Here is a 22,934-nt window from a genome sequence, read left to right as displayed (position 1 = left end):
CCCACACCTGAGAACGCTCATGAGATCTAATTAGATCTCAGCAGACCTCCCCAACACTGAAGGCCACTTTCAGATGGCGCACTAAAAGGGGCACGAGACGAGCCAGCTAGTTTCCAGAGAGCAGTTTAGGAAGCTGTCATGGTAGAGTCAATTTTAAAAATTCAGTTGTTCAAGTTAGTGCTTCATAGATCCTGGCAAAACTGACTTCTCAAAAGGGTCCTCAAAACAGTTCAAGAAATAAGCAAGAAAAGCAAGTGTCAGGAGCTCAGAGGCATTGCTTCCTCCAAGGAAGTCTGGTCCAATACAACCTGTATGATGACAGAAATGAACTTTATTTGTACTTTCCATTACCCTAACCTCTAGCCACAAGTGCCTATTAAACACTTGAAATGTGGCTGCATCTGAGGCAACGAATTTTTAGTTTTATTTAATTTTACTTAAAGTTAAATTGCCACAACTGACTAGAAGCTACTGCACTGGACAGTATAGCTCTAGAGAGCTCCTTTCAGCTCAGTCAGTAAGTCATTACAAAGTGACTTTAAAACAGTGATAATGACTGTGCTCTTACATATTTCAGATGGTGAACATTCAATGACTGGGGTAATGCCAGTCCTCAAAAGGGCATCTCAAGAGCGGGCACATTACAGTTTCAGAGCTCTATTTTCTGCTCTGCTCTCAAATATGTATGCAGCCTCAAGTAATTTCTCTCTAATGAAGGTGTGTGTGTATAAACAGACCTATTAGATAAAGCACATATGGCAAACTGTTCACTAGTAGATCTAAGTGAATAGTTTACAGATGTTCATTGCACTATTTCTTGCGACTTTTCTCTAAGTTTGAAATTTTTCAATATACAAAGTTTGACAGAGAAAAAAGTACCTGCTGTCTTTGTCTGTTCTTTCATTTATGAGAGGAATCCATCGACTTGTTACCTAAAATGAAAATTAAAAGGAGTTAAGGCCTAATGGGGATCTCCCTTGAAAATACTCCACCCTAGGACTTCTAAAATTCTAAATTGAGGATCAATTTTTAAAGTGTCCCCACAGAAATTTAACAAAGTATAGTGAAAAAAGTCACACAGTCATACCTTATCAATGGAATGCTTGTTGTTAACAGCATAAACTATGCAGATGACATTAGCCTGTAAGAAAAATTAACAAATCGATGGTATTTTAAAATAATACAAATGTAGCATTTAATTACCAGCTAGTTAATGTATTTCAGTCAAACAAAGAAAAAAATTTGAAAATTAAAAACTTAGCATGCCTCTAAGAGCAAAGGATTTACGGCAAAAATACATACTCAAAGTCAGCAGCGACAATAAAGAACTGAAAAAAAAAAGAAAAAAAAATAATAATAAAGAACTGAAAAAGCCCTCTCTGTGAGAGAAGGAAATGGCAGGCACAGGATCATCACTGTTCTCCCACAAACCTAGAACTATTTTTTTTTAACTCACCTGTGATATTTCTTGATGAAGCTGTTCATCACTCTGTTCTGCTTCTACAAATGACAAAGTCAATTTTTTTTTTCATATTTTAAACACTTTCATAAAAATGAATGAACAACCAAGCTAAAATCCATCTGACATCCATCTAACATCCCTCAAAGCCTCCCTCACTCCTCATGTCATTTACAAGATGTACTTCCAGACAAGTGGCAAAGAAAAGGCCAAGCCAGAGAAAGGAAAGAGTGGAACTATGATAAGGAAGCTGGCTGGCACCGAGAGACAAGTCTACACGGGGATAAGTCAGGCAGGGAACAGCACAGGGCACTGTGTGATAAATCTGGGCCAGCATCTGACCCAAAGCTGAGAAGGGCCTGGCAAAAGAGATCAGAAACTCTAGCTAGAAGACTGGGTACTAAAGAGTCAGAAGCCCAGACAAAAAGTCTATACACACAGGGTCAAAAAGCCAGGTGAGAGTCTGGGAAATACAAGCTTAAGATCTAGAAAGCCGACAGAAGTAATTTTAACCAGGCCCCAGAGGCAAAGCCAGAGCATGATAACGAAAAGTCAAGCAATCCCTCACTCGCCCATCTCTCTGGCTAGAACTGGTCTCATGGAGGGATATGCCTATAATCCCACAGGTGCAGGGGACGGGCATGGTACATAGCTAGGAGAGAGATAGGAGAGAGAAGTAAACAAACGGAGAGCAAAGCAATTATTGATCTATTAGATCACTTTGCGTTTAACTGCTTCCCCTCTAAATGTTATTTCTGACATATAAACTAATGTTACAAATGAGTACAATGGTATCTCAATTAATGCTCAATAACTGGCCATATTTCAAATATCTTCTCATAAGTTGAATAATCAAGCAGTTAAAGCTTCAACTGTAATACTGAAGTGCATCTAAACATGTAGCTACACACTGAAAAAGAATAATCCTATACATAGAGCTAGTTATGAGACTGACTCTGGCAGGGAGCATCCAACTCCACTCAGCTTCTAGTACAGTACTGTCCAACAGAAACATGATAGAAACCATACAAGGAATTTTAAATTTTCTAGTAGTCACCTTAAACAAAGTAAAAAGAAACAGGTAAAATGACTTTTTAATTTAACCCAAAGTATCAAAAATACTAAAATTTCAACATGTAACCAACAGAAAAATTATGAGATACTGTTCTTTATTTCATACTGTCTTCTAAATCCACTTGTATTTTAAACTTAGAGCACATTTCAATTTAGACTAGACACATTTTAAGTGTTCAACAGTCACATGTATTAGACTGTACAGTTCTAGTATTTCATTTTTAGAATGGATAGTATACCAGCTCAGCACAACAAAGTATTACCAATGTGGTTATACACATTTTTAAAAATAGATTTCATTTTTCAGAGCAGTTTTAGATTCATAGCAAAACTGAGTGGAAGGCACAGAGATTTCCCATATACCTCCTGATTTCATATACAGTTTCCCCTATTATCAACAGCCCTCATCAGAGATACATGTTACTACTGACCCTTCCTTTACAAATGAAGTTCCAGAACAAAGCAAAATAATTTAATGATTAAAAAGTAAGTAGTATTGTGCAGAAAAACTTTACATTATTAAAAACAATACAGATGTGCTTCCATTATCATTTAACGTAAGCAACCTGTTTTAACTTTTTTTAGGCAAACTCTGACAAATTAAAAAATAAACTTAGAACTCAACAAATTTTCACATGAGAACTCTTTCTACATCACCAGAGCATACCTGAATGCCTGATAACAAAATAACAGAGAACTCTCTGCAAATATGCTAATTCAAGGAGGGTTATGATTTATCTAGTCCTTTGCCATTCCCCTTTCCCTTTCATTATTATGGAACCCAACTTAGTAAATCAGGGACAGAGTACTGCAAGGTAAAGGCTTTTTGCGGGGTCTGGGATGAGACAAGAGTAAATGATCATTTACTGCGAGAAAAAGAGACACCCCTCCTAAAACATTTTTTAACGCTTAGTAAGTATCTTTTTAAGGACTTTTAAATTAACTCTACAGCTTCACCTGCGAGAAGACATTTACTACCTGAGTAATCTACAATGTGCGTTGGAACTCTCTCAGGGGTAACATCAGCTGGAATGGTGATTTCTTCTGCCCGGGGAGGAACCTTCATTTGCAAACAAATATAAAAGAAGGAAAAACCTTTGAATATCAGCAATCAAACTTTTTAGTAGATTATGTAAATTCATGCATCATTAGCCCTTTCACCCATGCTTACCTTTACAGGTGTTTACTATAATTTTAAATGTTTATTTTTGTGCTTTACCATAAATGCAAATACACATTAAAGCTATATGATAAAACACTTTAAAAAAAAAGGCACATTTATACCTGTGTGGGCACAGGATATATTAAGGATACTTTAGCTCCCAAAACAATACTTAAAAATTAGATTTCTAAAATGTAGTTTTCATTCTATTTTGTTGAAGGCTTAAGATATTCTGCAAGTGAAGACCTATCCTCAAGTGGTTAAGATTCCGTGCTCCTGTCGTCTTCAACTACCATCCAGCAGGATGGCACCCACACAAAGAAAGACAGGTAGAAGAAGGGCTGATCCACCATCAGTGAGGTGGGGACCAGGAGAATACACTATCAACATTCATGTGCATCCATGCAGTGGGTTTCAAGAAGTGTGTCCCTCAGGCACTCAAAGAAATCCAGAAACTGGCCATGAAGGAGATGGGAACCCCAGATGTTCGCATTGACACAGCTCAATAGAGCTGTCTGGGCCAAAGGAATAAGGAATGTCCCATAGTGGATCCGTATGCAGCTTTCCAGAAAATGAAATTAAGATGAAGACTCACCAAACAAGCTCTACACTTGGGCTACCTACGTGCCTGTCACCACTCTACAGACAGTTAATGTGGATGAGAACTGCTGATTGTCCAATAAAGTTATTGAACCAAAAAAAAACAACCCAAAAACATTTTGCACTCCCAATGCAGGAGGTACAGGTTCCATCCCTGGTCACGGAACTAAGATTCTGCATGCCACTCAGGGCAGCCAAAAAAAAAAAAAAAGAAATCCTCAAATAAATTAATAAATTATCAAAATTTATCTCTTCTAGAAGATAACTGTTTGGCTATATAATCCTTAAGCATAATAACCCCATTATGAAAAAAACTCCTTATCCACACCCAAAAGGACTATGATAAAATGACAATTCTAAACTAAGTTAAAATATCACAAAAAACTTTTAGGTATTATACTGTAAGTGATCATAACTAATGTTGCTGATTTCACAAACCACATATGATAATACACTCCACTTTTCAAATTAAGTTATGATTTAACTATCTTATTTAAGAGAAAAAAAGTGAAAGAAACAATGGTCACATGACAATTGTAATTACTGAAATAACTACCACATAATACATTAAATCCCTCTTTGAACAATGAAGTTGCACAGATATTCCTAATTAAACAAAAGTAAATAAATGATAAATGCAAATCATGACGCTAATAATACATATTACATGAAGAAAGAAAATAAAAAGAAATAATCTTTATCTCATTTTCATTGATCCCATTCCTCATAACAATATCTTTACATAATGCTTTAGGCAACTGTTCACCATACTGGATCTTCCAACATGTAAATAGATACACTGCCAGCAAAACGAAAACCACCATGCTTTTGGTGGTATTTCAGTAAGTTTATCTCATTTGAGACCCACAACAATTCTTCGAGGTGGGCAAGGTGGAATGAATTAGATTTTTTATTTGTAAAATGATGTAGGTAGATAATATTTGAGATTTTCAAACATGTGTATCAGAATCCTAGTGGCTCTAATGATGTCTCAAAGACTGGGGAGAGTCAGACAGAAGGCAGGTGGGGAGCCAGACACTTCATCCTTACTTCAACTAAAGGAATACTCATCTGTTCTTTATTTGGGGCTTATAAAAACATTTTATTTTTAAGAAAGAATTACACAGCTTAGATGATCCCTAATATCCCTTTCAGTTCCCATTTTACAGATGAGACAACTAAGACAGAGAGATAACAAATGTCCTAGCCAAGGTCAAAAGTAAGAAACACAAAGGCCTTATGTGAACTCAGAACTGGTTTGACTCTTTCTCCTATATTTCAGAGATGTCCTGTAAAAACTAACATGAGCCTTTCTAAAAAGTCATTAACTATCAGAAAGGAAACACATGCCAAAAAAACCCTAAAATGTATTTTCATTTAACTCAATTTTGATTAAAAAAACTTAAATGTAGGAAAGAAATCACAATGCCTACCTCTTCTGGGAATTCTTCACTGACTAGAGACATAATCAGTGACGTCTTCCCAACTCTAGCTGTGAAAAGAAAAAAGGATTACTTTAATAAGGTATTCAGATTCTAGAAAGCTCAAATTTAGCAACCACACAGCGAAGTCTGTTATTTGTTACCTAAAATCAGAGGATCAGAGGCATCTAAATTACCAATTTTCAGTACATCTTTTTTTTCTGCTTAGAAAAGTTACACATGTTCACCATTTAAAAGAAAAAATTACTAAAATATATAGTATAAATGTAAAATCTCCCATAGTATCCCCCATAAACTGTTTAATATGTGTAGTCTCCCAGATCTTCCCACACTCATATTAACATATTATAATAATTTACCACAGTAGAATCAGAGTATTTATATGATTTTACAATTTTTATCACTTAATTATGTATTAGGGCAGTATTCCATGACAATCTTTAAAAATCTCCCAGGAGAGGGAAGAGAAAGTTATTATCTAATAAATAACAGAGTTTTTGTTGGTGCTGAAGAAGTTTTAAATGTAGCAAGTGGTGATGGTTACACAACATTGCAAACATATTTAAAGCCCTTGAACGGAATATTTACTAAAGGTAAAAATGTTATGTTGTTTTGTATATTTTATCACAATTTTTAAAAGCAATAATAATAATGCATTTTATATTAACATTTAAAAAGCTTCCTACATTATTTTTTGATAAGTGTATAAGAATCCAGTGTGTGATATGTCATAATTTATTAATGTAATCCCCTAATGATGAACAGGGCTGCAATGTTAATTTCTACAGGATAAGTTCCTAGAAGAGGAACTCAAGTTAGCATGCATGATCTTTTTGCTTTTAATAGACACTATTATTGCCAAAAAAGAATAATTTACATCATTACCAATAGAAGATCAGAGTGTCTATTTCTTCACATCTTTACATCCTTTCTAAGGTATCATATTTAAAGGGTTAATAAGAGCAAAGAAACTTTCCTGTTACATTTCCTAACCTAGCAGTTTTTTTAATGTACAAACTTAAATTCTTAATTTTCTTTCTGAAATTTGACTTTCATTCCCATCATTTTCTGATCATATGATTACTATTATTAGACATTCAAATGCTTATCAACTAAAGTCCTTCTGTGATTCGAGAGGAAAACAGTCCACCTGCCTGTTGACCTCTGCTATGATAGCAAACTATAGTTTTCAAAAGTCTAAATATAAAAGAGCCGGAAAATGTTAAAGTCAAGGAAAGTCACATTCCTTTGCTAAATAAGTGACTAAAAGAAAGTGTGACTAAAACTACAAGTCAAGTCTGTGGAAAAATAATGACTGGCTGGAAGGGAGAGTAGTGGCGAAAACAACTCAGAGGGCGTGCTGCAAACAAGCGGCTACAGCTGATAAAGGGCAGTCCAGGTGCTTAACAGGCATCTTCTGGCTCTTGACTCCTCAATCCTTTCAATTTACATGTGTGAGAAGGCTTGGGCCTTCTTCAAAGGGCTGACAATAAGGTAACATTTCTCTGAGTCAGAGAATCTGGAGCCCATCATCAGAGAACTGCTAGGAGCCAGGTACTGAAGTCAACTTATCCAGCTCCCCACAGAAATTTCAGATGAAGAGCCTGGGACCCAGCCACAGTGATTTTCTCATGGTCTCACTAGAAGACTAGTTACAGACCTAGGAGAATAACCCATTTTAACACATTAGTAATACAGAAAATGCATGACAATCCCCAAAGTCAGTGAGCACCGCATACACAAATACTACGTAAGTTAATTAAAATAATTCACTGATTCACTGGTGACTAATCCAGCAGCTGTGGCTCTTTTTATTTTTAGAAAATTCCAGATGTACAGAAAAATTGCAAAAATAATTCAAAGGAGTCATGTCTATCCTTTAACCAAATTCCCCACATGTTAGCATTTAACCATATTTGCATTATTATTCTCTCTCTATATATATATATAATATACATATAAAATTTAAAAAAAAAAATTGAGAGTAAATCACAAACATGATGCCCCTTTACCCTGAAGCACGCCAGTATGTATTTCCTAGAAACAGTATCATTCTCTTACATAACCACAGTTAAATCAAGTAATGTCAAGATCAGGAAATTAACACCCAAAACAGTGCTATTATGTAATCTATAAACCTTATTCATGTCTCACTATTATCCGTTATAGAAAAGGAAAATCTTTTCTGTCCAGAATCAAACGTTCCATTTGGTTGTCATATCTCTTTAGTCTCCTTTAATCTGGAGGCTTTCCTCCATCTTTATCTTTCATGACCTTCCCATTTCTGAAGACTAAAGTCATTTATTCTGTAATATCTCTCTCAACTGGGTCTGTATGATGTTATCCCACGATTAATTTCAGGCTCTGCTTTTTTTGCAGAATATGCAAGAAGTGATAATGTCAATTTGTCCCATTACTGTGATGTTCGCTGTCATCACTTGGAGGAGGTGGTGTTAGGTTTCTCCAGTAAAGTTATTTTTTTCTAATTAAAAAATATCCTATAAGGAGGTACTTTGAGACTATGTAAATGTTGTGGTTCTCATCAAACCTTTGGCTATTAGGTTTAGCAGCCATTCAAGCTTCTTGCCTAAAACAAGTACTGCTATCGTGGCTGCTAGATGGTGATTTTTTATCTATTCTCCTGTATTACTTTACATTTTCCTGTAAGAAAAAACTTTCCCTTCTGTTTCTTATGAGTGTGGTCTCATGGATTATTATATTACTCTATGGGTTATAATCCATTACAGTCATTATCTGGAGGCTCAAACTGTTTCATTTTATTTAAAAAAATGGCAGTTAGGCCAGTATATATCACCCTGAACAATATGATTTTTTTCTTTCCTTTATTATTAAAAAATGGAAACGTTTCAGAATTAGTGACAACAGTGTAATCGGGTATGTGAGCCCATCACCCAACCTCATCTCTTTTCCATATTCTCTCTCGTCCTTTCCCATGAATTATTTTGAAGCAAGTCTCAAATACGTATCATCTTCACCACGTACAATATGATTTTATAAATATGTATAATTTGGGGGACTAGAAAAAGTCAACACTTTCAGGGAGATAATAATACCATCTCTTCAAGGTTCCAGTAAGAATTAAACAACATCATATATGTGCAAGTGCTTAGCAGAGCACCTGACCTATCACTGAGTCTCAATAAATAAAGGTTTTAACTTTCCTTCTTAAAAAACAAAAGTCACTTTGGTGGTAAAAACTGTCACATTCTAAATTTACAGATGGCAACTGAAATTTACTTCAACTTTGACATGTTAAATGCATTCCTGCATCCCTTCTATGCATTTCTTGAGCACTTCTACACTCAAGGCACTATTCCAAGTCAGGTGGATACTACTGATCAAGGCATTATGTTTCCCCAACTTTTATATTCATGGAGATTATATTCCAATGGATTTATGAGATTTTCACCAACAAGGAACACTCTTTCTACACATCAGGATAAAAAGCTAAAATTCCAAAAAAAAAAAAAAAGGCATAACCATCTTTGCCTACCCCTTTCTTTGTACTGATCATTCAAGTTCTGTCAAACTTCCTCTGACAGTTTTAATACTCATTCCTTCCTCTGTTCCCAGTTTCCCCTAAATATAGCACCTTTACCAAAACACTTCCTAGTTCACAACTTTCTACCCCCTTATCCTGTCTCTCCTCTCATTAATATATCAGTAATATAAATGCTAATACATCTTTCTTGCACATTCTTTACATTTCCTAACTCACCTGATCAAAAGCCATCCCTGACTCTCAATTACCTACCGCATCAAAGTGTTGCTATTCTACTGGCCTTTGAAAATCATAATTTAACCCCAGATCATCTATCTGTCTTTCCTGCTAGTCCTCATATATGATTTACTCAAATAAAGCCATTCTGTTCTGTGTAGGCACAAACAAGCCATGATAAATCCTGGCCCCCCTCACATGGTTTTCTTCATCTAAAATACCATCCCCTTTCTCTGGTCTACTTTACCAAACATTTACCATCTCTCAAGAACAGCTCCATTTCTTCATTCTTTCTGGAGCTGTTTCTCCACTGATCTCCAGTAGCCTATTGGGCACCTATCGACCTGGGGAGTTCATCTTTCAGTGTCCTATCTTTTTGCCTTTTCATGCTAATCATGGGGTTCTCAAGGGAAGAATACTGGTTTGCCATTCCCTTCTCCAGTGGACCATGTTTTGTCAGAAATCTCCACCATGACCCGTCCATCTTGGGTGGCCCTACACGGCATGGCTCACAGTTTCACTGAGTTAGACAAGGCTGTGGTCCATGTAATCAGTTTGCTTAGTTTTCTGTGATTGTGGTTTTCATTCTGTCTGCCCTCCGATAAGGAGATAAGGAGAGACTGCCTGAGGGGGAAACTGTGTCTGGTTCTGATGGGCGGGGCCTTGCTCAGTAAATCTTTAATCCAATTTTCTGTTGATGGGTGGAGCTGTGTTCCCTCCCAGCTATTTACCTGGGGCCAAACTGTGGTGGAGGTAATGAAGATAATGGTGACCTCCTTCAAAGGATCCTCTTCCAACAACACAAGAGAAGACTCTACATGGACATCACCAGATGGTCAACAGGAAATCAGAATGATAATATTCTTTGCAGTCAAAGATGGAGAAGCTCTAAACAGTCAGCGAAAACAAGACTGGGAGCTGACTGTGGCTCAGGTCATGAACTCCTTATTACCAAATTCAGACTTAAATTGAAGAAGTAGGGAAAACCACTTAGACCATTCAGGTATGACCTAAATCAAATCCCTTACCATTATACAGTGGAAGTAAGAAACAGATTTAAAGGACTAGATCTGACAGAGTGCCTCATGAACTAGGGATGGAGGTTCGTGACTTTGTACAGGAGACAAGGAGTAAGACCATCCCCAAGAAAAAGAAATGCAAAAAGCAAAATGGCTGTCTGAGGAGGCCTTACAAATAGCTGAGAAAAGAAGAGAAGCAAAAAGAAGAGGAGAAAAGGAAAGATATACCCATTTGAATGCGGAGTTCCAAAGAATACCAAGGAGAGATAAGGAAGCCTTCCTCAGTGATCAGCACAAATAGAGGAAAACAACTGAATGGGAAAGACTAGAGAGCTCTTCAAGAAAATTAGAGATAACAAGGGAACATTTCATGCAAAGATGGGCTCAATAAAGGACAGAAAAGGTATAGACCTAACAGAAGAAGGAGATATTAAGAAGAGGTGGCAAGAATACACAGAAGAACTGTACAAAAAAGATCTTCATGACCCAGATAATCACGATGGTGTGATCACTCACCTAGAGCCAGACATCCTGGAATGCAAAGTCAAGTGGGCCTTAGGAAGCATCACTACGAACAAAGCTAGGGGAGGTGATGGAATTCCAGTTGAGCTATTTCAAATCCTGAAAGATGATGCTGTGAAGGTGCTGCACTCAATATGCCAGCAAATTTGGAAAACTCAGCAGTGGCCATAGGACTGGAAAAGGTCAGTTTTCATTACAATCCCTAAGAAAGGCAATGCCAAAGAATGCTCAAACTACCGCACAATTGCACTCATCTCACACACTAGTAAAGTAATGCTCAAAATTCTCCAAGCCAGGCTTCAACAGTATGTGAACCATGAACTTCCAGATGTTCAAGCTGGTTTTAGAAAAGGCAGAGGAACCAGAGATCAAATTGCCAACATCCACTGGATCATCGAAAAAGCAATAGAGTTCCAGAAAAACATCTATTTCTGCTTTATTGACTATGCCAAAGCTTTTCACTGTGTGGATCACAATAAACAGTGGAAAATTCTTTAAGAGATGGGAATACCAGACCACCTGACCTGCCTCTTGAGAAATCTGTATGCAGGTCAGGAAGCAACAGTTAGAACTGGACATGGAACAGACTGGTTCCAAACAGGAAAAGGAGTACGTCAAGGCTGTATATTGTCACCCTGCTTATTTAACTTATATGCAGAGTACATCATGAGAATCGCTGGGCTGGAGGTAGCACAAGCTGGAATCAAGATTGCCGGGAGAAATATCAATAACCTCAGATATGCAGATGACACCACCCTTATGGCAGAAAGTAAAGAACTAAAGAGCCTCTTGATGAAAGTGAAAGAGGAGAGTGAAAAAGTTGGCTTAAAGCTCAACATTCAGAAAACTAAGATCATGGCATCCGGTCCCATCACTTCATGGCAAATAGATGGGGAAACAGTGGAAACAGTGTCAGACTTCATTTTTCTGGGCTCCAAAATCACTGCAGATGGTGACTGCAGCCATGAAATTAAAAGATGCTTACTCCTTGGAAGGAAAGTTATGACCAACCTAGACAGCATATTAAAAAGCAGAGACATTACCTTGCCAACAAAGGTCCCTCTAGTCAAGGCTATGGTTTTTCCAGTGGTCATGTATGGAGGTGAGAGTTGGGATTATAAAGAAAGCTGAGCGCCGAAGAATTGATGCTTTTATACTGTGGTGTTGGAGAAGACTCTTTTGAGAGTCCCTTGGGTGGCAAGGAGATCCAACAAGTCCATCCTAAAGGAGATCAGTCCTTTAGGAGTGTTCATTGGAAGGACTGATGTTGAAGCTGAAACTCCAATACTTCGGCCACCTCATGCAAAGAGCTGACTCATTGGAAAAGACCCTGATGCTGGGAAAGATTGAGGGCAGGAGAAGGGAATGACAGAGGATGAGATTGGTTGGATGGCATCACCAACTCAATGGACATGGATTTGGGTAAACTCTGGGAGTTGGTGATGGACAGGGAGGCCTGGCGTGCTGCAGTCCATGGGGTTGCAGAGAGTCAGACACGACTGAGCAACTGAACTGAACTGAGGGACAGCTCAAATTCTACCTCACAATTCGTGTGATCTGACATCCTGGGGCTATTGAAGCCTTCCCCCTCCTCCTCTGAACTACTCCTAAGCCATTTCACTCATATCAGACTGTTACGAATAGAAAATATTAATACACTTAACATCTATGAGTCTGCATTAACACAATAACCAGATATTTGAAAACACTGAATGGAATTTTCTAACTTTATACTTGTAAAGGAGAGCAGAACCTCTAGCACATCAACCAGACTGAGGTACATAACTTAATTTCACCTTGCCCCAAACACAGTGGTATTGCTGTAGCTTTAGCACTGCTTTTTGGGAAATCAGGTCTACCCTTCAGAGCTCCTGGAACTCTCCCATTCAAAGCTTGTCTTAAGAGTAACTGAAGAGTTGTGAATAGCAGGAAACTGCTGAGGCAATCAAAAAAAAAAAATTCTAAAGTTACTTTGCTCAACTTTTTAGTAAAAAAATAATTAATGTTGAAATTATAGCTATTTTTTATCCACTTATTTTCGGCTGCATTGGGTCTTCACTGCTGCATGCAGGCTTTCTCTAGTTGCGCTGTGTGGACTTCTTTGCAGGGGCTTCTCCTGTTGCGGAGTGCAGGCTCTAGGGCTTCAGCAGTTGTGGCTCCCAGGTTCCAGAGCATGGGCTCGGTAATTGTGGTGCGCGGGCTTAGCTGCCCCACAACATGTGGAATCTTCCCAGACAGGGACCGAATCCCTGTCTCCTGCATTGGCAGGCGGTTCTTAACCATTGGCCCACCAGCAAAATCCCAAAATCACAACCAGCAAAGAAGGATGTGATACAATAAAGAATACATCTGGTCTTTATGCCTAGTTCCTGGCACATCTTCAAAATCCGTTGGAATTTCCTGAGTGAAAGGAGTGTCCTTTGTTAGTCTCTTTCAACCATGCTTCAGCTTGTCCTAATGAGGTGACTTATTAAAGGGGAAGGGAGAAGGGAGGGCCTAGACAGCTTTCAGCATAGGGGTCAGCCGCCAGAAAAAACCACCATGTGATTAGGGGGTTGGAGCTTTCAGCCCCACCCCAAACCTCTGGGGAAGTGGGGGTGGGGTGCTAGAGACTGAGTTCAATGAAGGGGCTACCTATTGAAGTCCTGTATGAAAACTCTGGACATATCAAAGCTCCAGGGATCTTGCTGGCTGGTGAACACATCAATGAACCATAAAGGTGGCACACCCTGACTCCACAGGAACAGAAGTTCCTGAGCTCAGGACCCTTCCAGACCTTCTCCCAGGTACCTCTTCATCTGGCTGTTCATCTGCGTAATCTTAAGCACTGCACTGTCCTGAGTTCTGTGTGTCTTTCTAGTGAATTACCGAACCCAAGGGGTTGTGGGAAGCCCCTAATTGCAGTCAGCCAGAAAGAAGTGTGGATAGTCTGGGGACCCCACTTGCAGGTGGAAACTAAAAAGTTAAGGTGATCTTGTTGGGGATCTTGCCCCTTAATTTGTAGGATCTGAGGCTAATCCAGGGTAGTCAGTGTCAAAATTGAATTCAACTATAGGACACCCAGGTAGTTTCAGAAAACTGTCAGAATGTAGACAGCATGATGGTTTTGTATTTCTCAAAAGAAAGGATGGCTCAAAAAACTGAGCGACACTGTTAACAGAATTTCTGTCCAAGAGTACAAGTTTCGCTCAGGCGTAGCTGTGCCCTGCCTGAACCAGACTAGGAAAAACACTAGAAGAACACAGAGTATTATGCTTCTAATGGCCCAGCTTTCTTCTGCAGACTCCTAACCAGTTTATTTGATAGGTATTTACCTAGTTGTCTTCTAAGAAAGTTCAGTCTTAGATACTCTGGGGGATAATATGGAAAATGTATAAAACAACAGATAAACTGCCATAAAATAAGTATGGATCGAGTGCTATGCTCAATCATTCTGTTTTAAAAAGGGAAGGGGAGATAAGGAAGATCAGGAAGAGAAGTGAATATTTTCTCCTCCCAGAAGTCTCTCTCAATGTAGCAGGAAATCTAAAAGCTCATAAAAGCAGCTCCCTAGAAGGAAAAAAAAAAAATCAGTAAAGACATCTAAGCAACCTTCCAGCACATCACCCGTGGTCTCCTGAAGGATCTCCTAGACCTCCTTGGCAAAAACCTGACGTGTCCTACGTGCTAATGAGTATCTCCAGAAAGACTAAGAAACAAGTATTGCACTATCACCCACAAGAAACTACAAAGGCAGAGAACATGTTTTGCTTGCTCACTGATCAACCTGTAGCTCCTAGCAAATGCACTTAGTAAAATGGAGCGCAGTGGCTAAGAGCACATATGTGAATTTCAAGAAAGTGGTTGGTTACCTTTGAGGGAAATACAATGAGGAGGGGGCTTCAACTGATTGGTAATGTTTTATTTATTAAGCCAGGTGATGGGTATTTGTTATATGAATCTTTTTACATTTTATACAAACATTTCACCAAAAAAAGAAAAAAAGAATACAGGCTTTGGAATGAGACAGAATTGAACTGCAATCTCGGTGTCAGAGCTATGTGTTTCCTCAGGCGAGTCACGAAGTCTCACTTCGTTCATCTATAAAATAGAATACTGAACAGCTTTACAGAAGTGGTAAAAGGATTAATTAAGATGACAGATGCATAATGCTTGGGACAATACCTGGCACACATTAAATATACAAATCAGTAGTAGTTGTGTTGAGGAGGAGTAGTTGTGTTGTTGAATTAAAGGAGTTAAGCAAGCACTGGAGCAGGATTTTGGAACCAGTTTTGCCATTAACAGATGACCCTGAGTTGTCACTGACTCTCTCTGGGCCTCCATTTTCCCATCAGTTAAAAAAAAAAAAAAAATGGATTAGATGCTATTAATGTTTATATTTTATGATTTATCTAAATCAGCATGTAGCACAGCTAGAAAACAGGCCTGTAACAGACAAAAGTGCATGTTACATTAATGGTAACTTACTCTGCAGTACTCTGGAAATGGCAGACAGATCCCCAAATTGTATCTGTTATGTTTTAACTGTGTATGGGACAGTGATCTGACAAAAACATTCATCTATCTGTAAGAATACAGAGGGACTCATGAAGCCAATATCGGGTCCAAGAATTTCTAGTACTTGATGACTTACATTCAGCATTGCATAACTTAAATGACTCCTTTCATCACGACCTTGTTTAGGGTTCCAGCAACTCCAAACCTTCAGCCAGCTCAAGTTAGTACTCATCTTTACATTTATAGTATCCAACCTAATTCCACATGATTATTCACAATGGAGATAAAATCGAGCTGAGGCTTGAACAACACAGGTATGACCTGTGCAGGTCCCCCTTGATAGACATTTTTTCAATAGCAAATACCACAGTACTATACAATCTGCAGATTTGCGACTTGGGATCACACTCAGAGGAAAACAGTAAACAGAGGGCTGGTTACATGCAGATTTTCAACTGCACAGAGGGTTGGTGCCCCTAACCCCTGTATTGTTCAAAGGTCAACTGGACACAACTTAGCGACTAAACAACAACAAAAGGTTATCTTAAAATGAGCCAAGCCACCCTCTTCTTATTCCAGATATTTACCAAACCTTTTAGAAGATCCAATGCCTGTACAATACCCGTGACCTTTGAACTTCGGGCCCTCTCTGGCCCCAAGAGAGATGCCTGCTTTTTTCCTGGTCTCCTAAACCCCACAACTACGCCAGCACAGAGGTCCCCAGAAACTCTTCCATTCTGAAGAGCTCTCCTGGGTATCGTAGACAGCTGACCCTTGGACAACCGGGGGTGAGGGACGCTGACACATGCACAGCTGAAAATCCTGTAACTTAGAGTCGACCTTCTGTATCAGCAATCCTTCTGTATCCTCGTCCCCGGATTCAACCAGCTGTGGATTGTGGGGTACTTTACTATTGAAAAAGATCCTCAGATAAGTGGATCTGCGCAGTTCCAACCCACGCTGCTCAAAGGTCAGCTGTAAGGTCTGTAATGTTATCCTTGATCTACTATGTTAGGAATGGGAAAAAAATGAATCAGATCCGCAACAACTCAGATGCTCCTTGGTCACGAAAACAAGTCCCACTCTTGGGTCTTGAGACGTCTGCCTACTTTAATGTCCTGATTCTTCTCATAATCCCCTTTTTAGAATTATTGGGTTGGCCAAAAAGTTCATTTGGATTTTCCCATAAGATTGTACAGAAAAACCCAAACGAACTTTTTTGGCCAACTCATTATCTTTAAAAAATTTTATTTGTGTCCTACCATTCTAAGGCCCTCACCAGTTTCAGAAGAAACCTACCCTTGAATCCTCAACTCAAAATGTTAAACAAAATGTTCAAAATTATGTCAATTAACAATATCAAAATGTCTAGTAGTTTCTAAAACAGCTAAGGGCTTGTTTTTCCTTAATCACCATCACTCAGGTTCCCTTAGCAAAATGCAGGTCTTCAACAGGTGTTCCGTGTTATCTTTAAAGTTCCCCTCAACCATAACCTTTAAAGTGCACCCATTCTTATCGTTCTTCTCAGAACAACCCTTTTTTAGTCATAGTCCCTTTCTGCTTCCCCAAGGACCCTTTGTATTTCCAGTGATATTTTCAGAAGAGAAAGATCACTATTTTGAAGAAAATCAGAATTTTTCACAGCTCAGCTCTTCAGGGCCGTTCTGGCTCTTGCCCCCGTGTCTGTTCCAACAGGGCAGGCCTCAGAGGCAGGAGAGCAGACAGCTCGGGGACAGGCGGCCGTGGAAGGACAGCGACAGTTTAAAAACTTTACTTATGCCTGATCATACAGACTCAGGGGAGCGGTACCAAAGAGCAGGAATAAATGTCCGCTACCGAAAAGCAGGAATAAATTTGTATCGATACTATCTTTCGGACTGTGATATTCTGTTTACTCATTCATATTCTGCCTCATCTGTTGAGGAATCTGAGGCAGTGTAGCACTCATCACAGTAAAACAATCCTATCTAGTTTCTGAAGTAATTGTCTAATAGAAGACCTTTAAAAAAAAATCAAAGAACATGAATCTCTTCCACATAAAAATCCAAGAGTGATTTCCTTTTTTAAAACGAGTTCAAAATAACAGCAGGAGAGAGACAAGAGTACAGTGAATTGGGAAGAAAATAAGCAGGCGTGTTCTCACTAGTATCATTCTGGGTTTCCATTTGGAGGAGCAGTGAGATGATAGCTGCTTTAACTAATGAAGGGTTACACAGATATGATTTAGTTTCAAAATGCTTTGGAGACTCTAAACTAGGGCTGCTTTGCTTCTCTTAAGGTCTACCCACCTAACCTTGAGTGAGACTATCAAAGAAATAATAAAGCAGCAGGTTTAAAGTTAAAATAGGCCACTTTCAAGTTAATTTTAATTGAGAAATAAATGAATGCCTTGAAGATAAGGAAAAATATTTTAGAATATTAGAAATTTAAAGCTATTTAAACAAGCCTATGATCAAAAAATCCCTTATGGGAATTCCCTGGGGGGTCCAGTGGTTAGGACTCCATGCTTTCACTGCTAAGGGTGCCGGATCAATCCCTGGTCAAGGCCAAAAAAACACAAAGTCCCTATGACAATATCAGATGAGTATAAGCACTATGTAATTTTAACTACTCCAAAAAATAAAAATTATTTCCATAAAGGAATAATATCCCAAGTTCTTCTCTAGTTATTGTATCAATTAAAATCTATATTTAATATAAATACAATATATATTTTATATAGTACAATTTTATAATAATTAAATTTAATAATTATATACAATATAAGTATTGATATGGAGGACAAAAAAATTATCCTTTGTTAGCCAGCCATCTGATGGTCTCCACTTCCTCTATTTTGCCTGACAAATATTAAACTGGTCTACAAAAATTACAAGCATGGCCACAGTTATTTCCAAGGACAGAAGGCCTTCTGATTCAGTTCAATACAACAATATGCTACAGTTCAGTCTGAAACTCCATGCTTCTAAGTAGGTCATCCATGGGAAGCATAATTCATCACTATAGAGTAAATTATCTAGATTTATCCAGGCTAAAAATTTCTTTGTCTTTTCATCAGATCTTTTGAACATCCAGTTCTAAATGACAGCAAATTCTTAATATTCATGAAGTGGAAATAACATCCTCTGGTTCCAATTACCATCCTACAAGCCATTTCGGCAAATTTTTCTTGATAACAAACACCCCATGCATCAAGCAGCAAAGGGATCTACTCATTTTTATCTGCTTCTTTATTAAGAAGTCTTGTTGGTTCTTCCTAAATTATTGTAATTAGAATACAAAGAGAGGAGGAGAGTGACAATGTTGTATTTTAAACTGCAAAACTTTAGCATTTGGGGAAATAGCTGAGCACTGTTTCCAAACAAAATTTCATCAACCATATGCAGACGATGTCAGCCGCAGAAGGACAAATGCTGTGGTCTATCCCTCTCCTCCAAACTCCATCAACACTAGTGCCCAACTGGCGCCAGAAGAGCAGAAACGACAGCAGAAAACAAGTCTCAGTACATGTATAACGAGGATAGAGAAGAGCTCTCTATATAAACAAAACAGACTATGTATTAGGTTGGTGCAAAAGTAATTGTGGTTTTGCACTGTAGAATTCTGCCATTTGATACTGGAATATATTCTTAAATGTGGTTATGTTATATACCATTTTAATGCACATTTCTCGCTTTATGAGTTTTTGTTAATGACTTATTACTTGCTGTCTATTTTATATTTATTTTAGACTAGGGAAATAATGTTAGACAAAAAGCAATTTTCTTATTCAAATTCAAAATGGGTCTTAAAACAGTGGAGACAACTCACAACATCAACACATTTGGCCCAGAAGCTGCTAACGAACATACAGCGCAATGGTGGTTCAAGAAGATTTGCAAAAGCAATGAGAGCCTTGAAGATGAGCGCAGTAGCCAGCCGTCAGAAGTTGACAACAACCCACTGAGAGCATCATCAAAATTGATCCTTTTACGACTACGTGAGAAGCTGTTGAAGGACTCAACATGGACCTATGGTCATTCTGCATTTGAAGCAAATTGGAAAGGCGAAAAAACTCAGTAAGTGGGTACCCCATGAGCTGACCACAAATCAAAAAAACTGTCGTTTTGAAGTGTTGTCTTCTCTTATTCTACACAACAACAAACCATTTCTTAATCAGATTGTGACAGGCAACAAAAAGTGGATTGTATATAACAACCTGCGATGACCAGCTCAGTGGCAGGGCCAAGAAGCAGCTCCAGAGCACTCCACAAAGCCGAAGTTGCACCAAAAAAAGGTCACGGTCACTGTTTGGTGGTCAGCTGCCCATCTGATCGATCCACTACAGCTTTCTGGATCCCGGCAAAACCACTACAATGGAGAAGTATGCCCAGCAAACCAATGAGATGCACCGAAAATGGCAACACCCTCAGCCGGCACTGGTCAACTGAAAGGGCCCAAATCTTCATGACGACACCTGACTGCAGGTCGAACAACCAATACTTTAAAAGTTGAACGAACTGGGTTACAAAGTTTTGCCTTATCCACCATATTCACCTGACCTCTCGCCAACCTACTACCTCTTTTTCAAGCATCTCGACAACTTTTTGCAGGGAAAACACTTTCACAAGCAGCTCGAGGCAGAAAATGCTTTCCAAGAGTTTGTTGAATCCCAAAGCATGGATTTTTATGCTTCAGGAATAAATCAACTTATTTCTCATTGGCAAAAATGTGTTGATTGTAATGGTTCCTATTTTCATTAATAAAGATGTGGTTGAGCCTAGCTATAATGATTTAAAATTCACTGTCCAAAACCCCAATTACATTTGCACCAACCTAGTAGACTGGACTTCCTGTGACCAATCACCCAGGTGATAGTAGGTACCATGCTGTGTTGAGTATCTATCACCCAGACACAGTGTAATTGAAACTGGAGCAGTTTAATCTTTAAATGTCATTCTAACAACGAACAGAATGGAGAGTAACGTGGTTTTAAAAAGGATCACGGAAAGTCTTTCTCTAAAATAAATACTAGCTTATTCCTGAAGTCTCTTTGACTCTTATACCTAAAGAATCTTTCTCTAACTCCTTCAAACCTCTAAATGGCCTCTGCTGGTTCAAGGAGAAGCTGACCTCTTTTGGCAAGGACTACAATTCCTGGCAGCGAAGACATGAACTAGACATCGCACTGCCAGAACACAGGAATCTCCCCCAACAAAATAAAGCTAAGAACATGGAACAAGAGACTGGATGAATGCTGCCCCTTCAGATCCTAACAATAACCACAGCAGATTTGATTTTAAGAAAGGAGAATGAAAAAAAAAAGAAAGGAGAATGATCACATTTTTATGACTAAGAGGAGTGGTTTAGGAAACAAAGTCTAAATAAACTAGCTTGAACTCTTTCATTCTTTCAACAACTATTTGAGTGCCTACTTTGTGCCAGGCCTATTCTAGGCCCCAGGGAAATGGCAATAAAGTAGACAAATCCACGGTCTTTGCTTCCAGGCCAAGCAACAACAAAAAGTGAACACTTATGCAAGGGATGAGGGATAAGGCCTGGGTCAGAGGCCTCCGGTAGAGAAAGCAAACCAAGGAGAGAGTGGACAAGAGCAAAGCAAGGGCTGGACTGGGAAGGACTTCGTGAGGCCTGCTTTAAAGAGTCCACTGGCCTTTATTCTAAGCGAAAGTAGGGATCATCAGAGAATTTTTAACCTGGGTAACAAGATCTGAGATATTTTTTAAAGATGACTCTTGTCTGCTACATGGAGAATAGACGAAATTAGAAGCAGGGACACCAGTTAAGGAGATGTTACAAAAGCCTAGGCCAGAGCCAACCAAAGCTTGAGCTAGTTTGGCAGAGGTTTTGATGATAAACTAAGCAGTTAGACAAAAAAAGAGCTACCGAATTTATTTAAAAAGAGACAACAGTTCCACTTTCTTAATTAATTTGACCAGAAGACCAATAAATCTCAGTTTAATCTAAAACAAGGCCACTAAAACTAAGACTATCCTGTGTACTTTTAATGTAGATACATGATTTGGATAAAAGGTTAATAAGGCTCATTCCTCATACTATAATAAGAACATTTGTTAGGCATACTAATGCAAATCTAGCTAAATGCAAATTCTGGCCAATGAAATTGATTATGAAAAGTCATAACCTGAAAAACTAAGCTTTGTGTGGTTGCATCTTTAAAGGTTGTTTAAAGAATGGTATTTGACTTTTAATTTGGCCTGAACAGTATTCAATATGCTCAATAATTAAGGTAAAGAAGATACTTAAAAATACTTTGGCTTTCTTTGCAAATAAACACTTTAATATTTATAGACAGCCTAGCTTTTCTGATCTAAGCAGTCAATAGGCATTAAGCAACTAGTTAGTGTTAAAACCTTGTTGGCTCAGAATGCAAATTCTGGATGGGCCAAGAAAAGATCCATTTCACCTCCAGAGTACAGTACAGGTTAAGCCAACGGAATGCTGAAACCACTCAAGTATTTGGGAGCCTCAGTGAGTGACACTGCTGCTGTGTGCAGGGACTGACACTAACAGCAATAAAATGTACTCAAGTGATAGAGAAACAATAACCAGAGGGACAATGTTCCTTTTTCTTTTCTTTTCCTATTTTCCTTAGTTAACCATCTTAAATACAATACTTTGGCCACCTGAGGCGAAGAACTGACTCATTGGAAAAGACCCTGATGCTGGGAAAGATTGAAGGCAGGAGGAGAAGGGGACAACAGAGGATGAGATGGCTGGACGGAATCACTGATTCAATGGACATGAGTTTGAGCAAGCTTCGGAAGCTGGTGATGGACTGGGAAGCCTGGCCTGCTACAGTCCATGGGGTCGCAAAGAGTTGGACACAACTGAGCGACTGAACTGAACCATCTTAAAAATACAACAGAATTATTATTTCTGATAAATCTGTGTATCGGACCAGTATTAAAACAGTCCTGGGACTTCCCTGGTGGCCCAGTGGCTAAGACACCATGCTTCCAATGCAGGGAGCATGGGTTTGATCCCTGGTCAGGGAACTAAGATCCCACATGCTGCACAGCGGGGCCAAAAAACAAAACAGTCTTGGTCACTCTGTTTATCTAGCATTTACAGCTAGGTTAAGCAGCTGTCAAGATACATTAAATCTCAAAAAGTAATGTTTCAATAATTTCCCCCCAGGATACAAGCCTTTAATGTAACTAACTGAAATTATGTATTTCCAATAAGTATAACTCTTTCTAGTATTCTTAAATGTGGGAAAAAATCATGTATATATGGTATCTGGCCTAAAGCTTTTGGTACTATTCTCTTTGAGAAAAATGTCTTCCTCAGAAATGAAGGCTTTATTCTTGCCTGGGAAATCCCATAGATAGAGGAGCCTGGCGGGTTACAGTCCATGGGGTTGCAAAAATCCGACACAACTTAGCAACTAAACCAC

General features: G+C 38.6%; 1 protein-coding gene across 13 annotated transcripts in view; it reads right to left on the bottom strand.

Moving 5' to 3' along the window:
- RHOT1 (ras homolog family member T1) overlaps window positions 1–22,934 on the bottom strand; it is a 61,552-nt gene that overhangs the window by 35,894 nt on the left and 2,724 nt on the right. For 12 of the 13 annotated variants that reach the window (XR_006271804.1, XM_043480555.1, XM_043480579.1 and 9 more), the window contains exons 2-6: window positions 5,729–5,787; window positions 3,512–3,593; window positions 1,457–1,500; window positions 1,088–1,141; window positions 880–932 (exon numbers count right to left, since the gene is read on the bottom strand). Coding sequence is in view for 12 of the 13 variants with exons in the window: in XM_043480555.1 (XP_043336490.1) it covers window positions 880–932; window positions 1,088–1,141; window positions 1,457–1,500; window positions 3,512–3,593; window positions 5,729–5,787 (292 nt within the window). In the remaining variant the exon portion in view is untranslated. The remainder of the gene's footprint in view (window positions 1–879; window positions 933–1,087; window positions 1,142–1,456; window positions 1,501–3,511; window positions 3,594–5,728; window positions 5,788–22,934) is intronic. The other variant, XM_043480565.1, reaches the window with a different exon arrangement.

This window comes from Cervus canadensis, chromosome 1, assembly GCF_019320065.1.
Source record: "Cervus canadensis isolate Bull #8, Minnesota chromosome 1, ASM1932006v1, whole genome shotgun sequence".
NCBI classification, from domain to species: Eukaryota; Metazoa; Chordata; class Mammalia; order Artiodactyla; family Cervidae; genus Cervus; species Cervus canadensis.
This window is presented reverse-complemented; position numbering and strand designations above follow the sequence as displayed.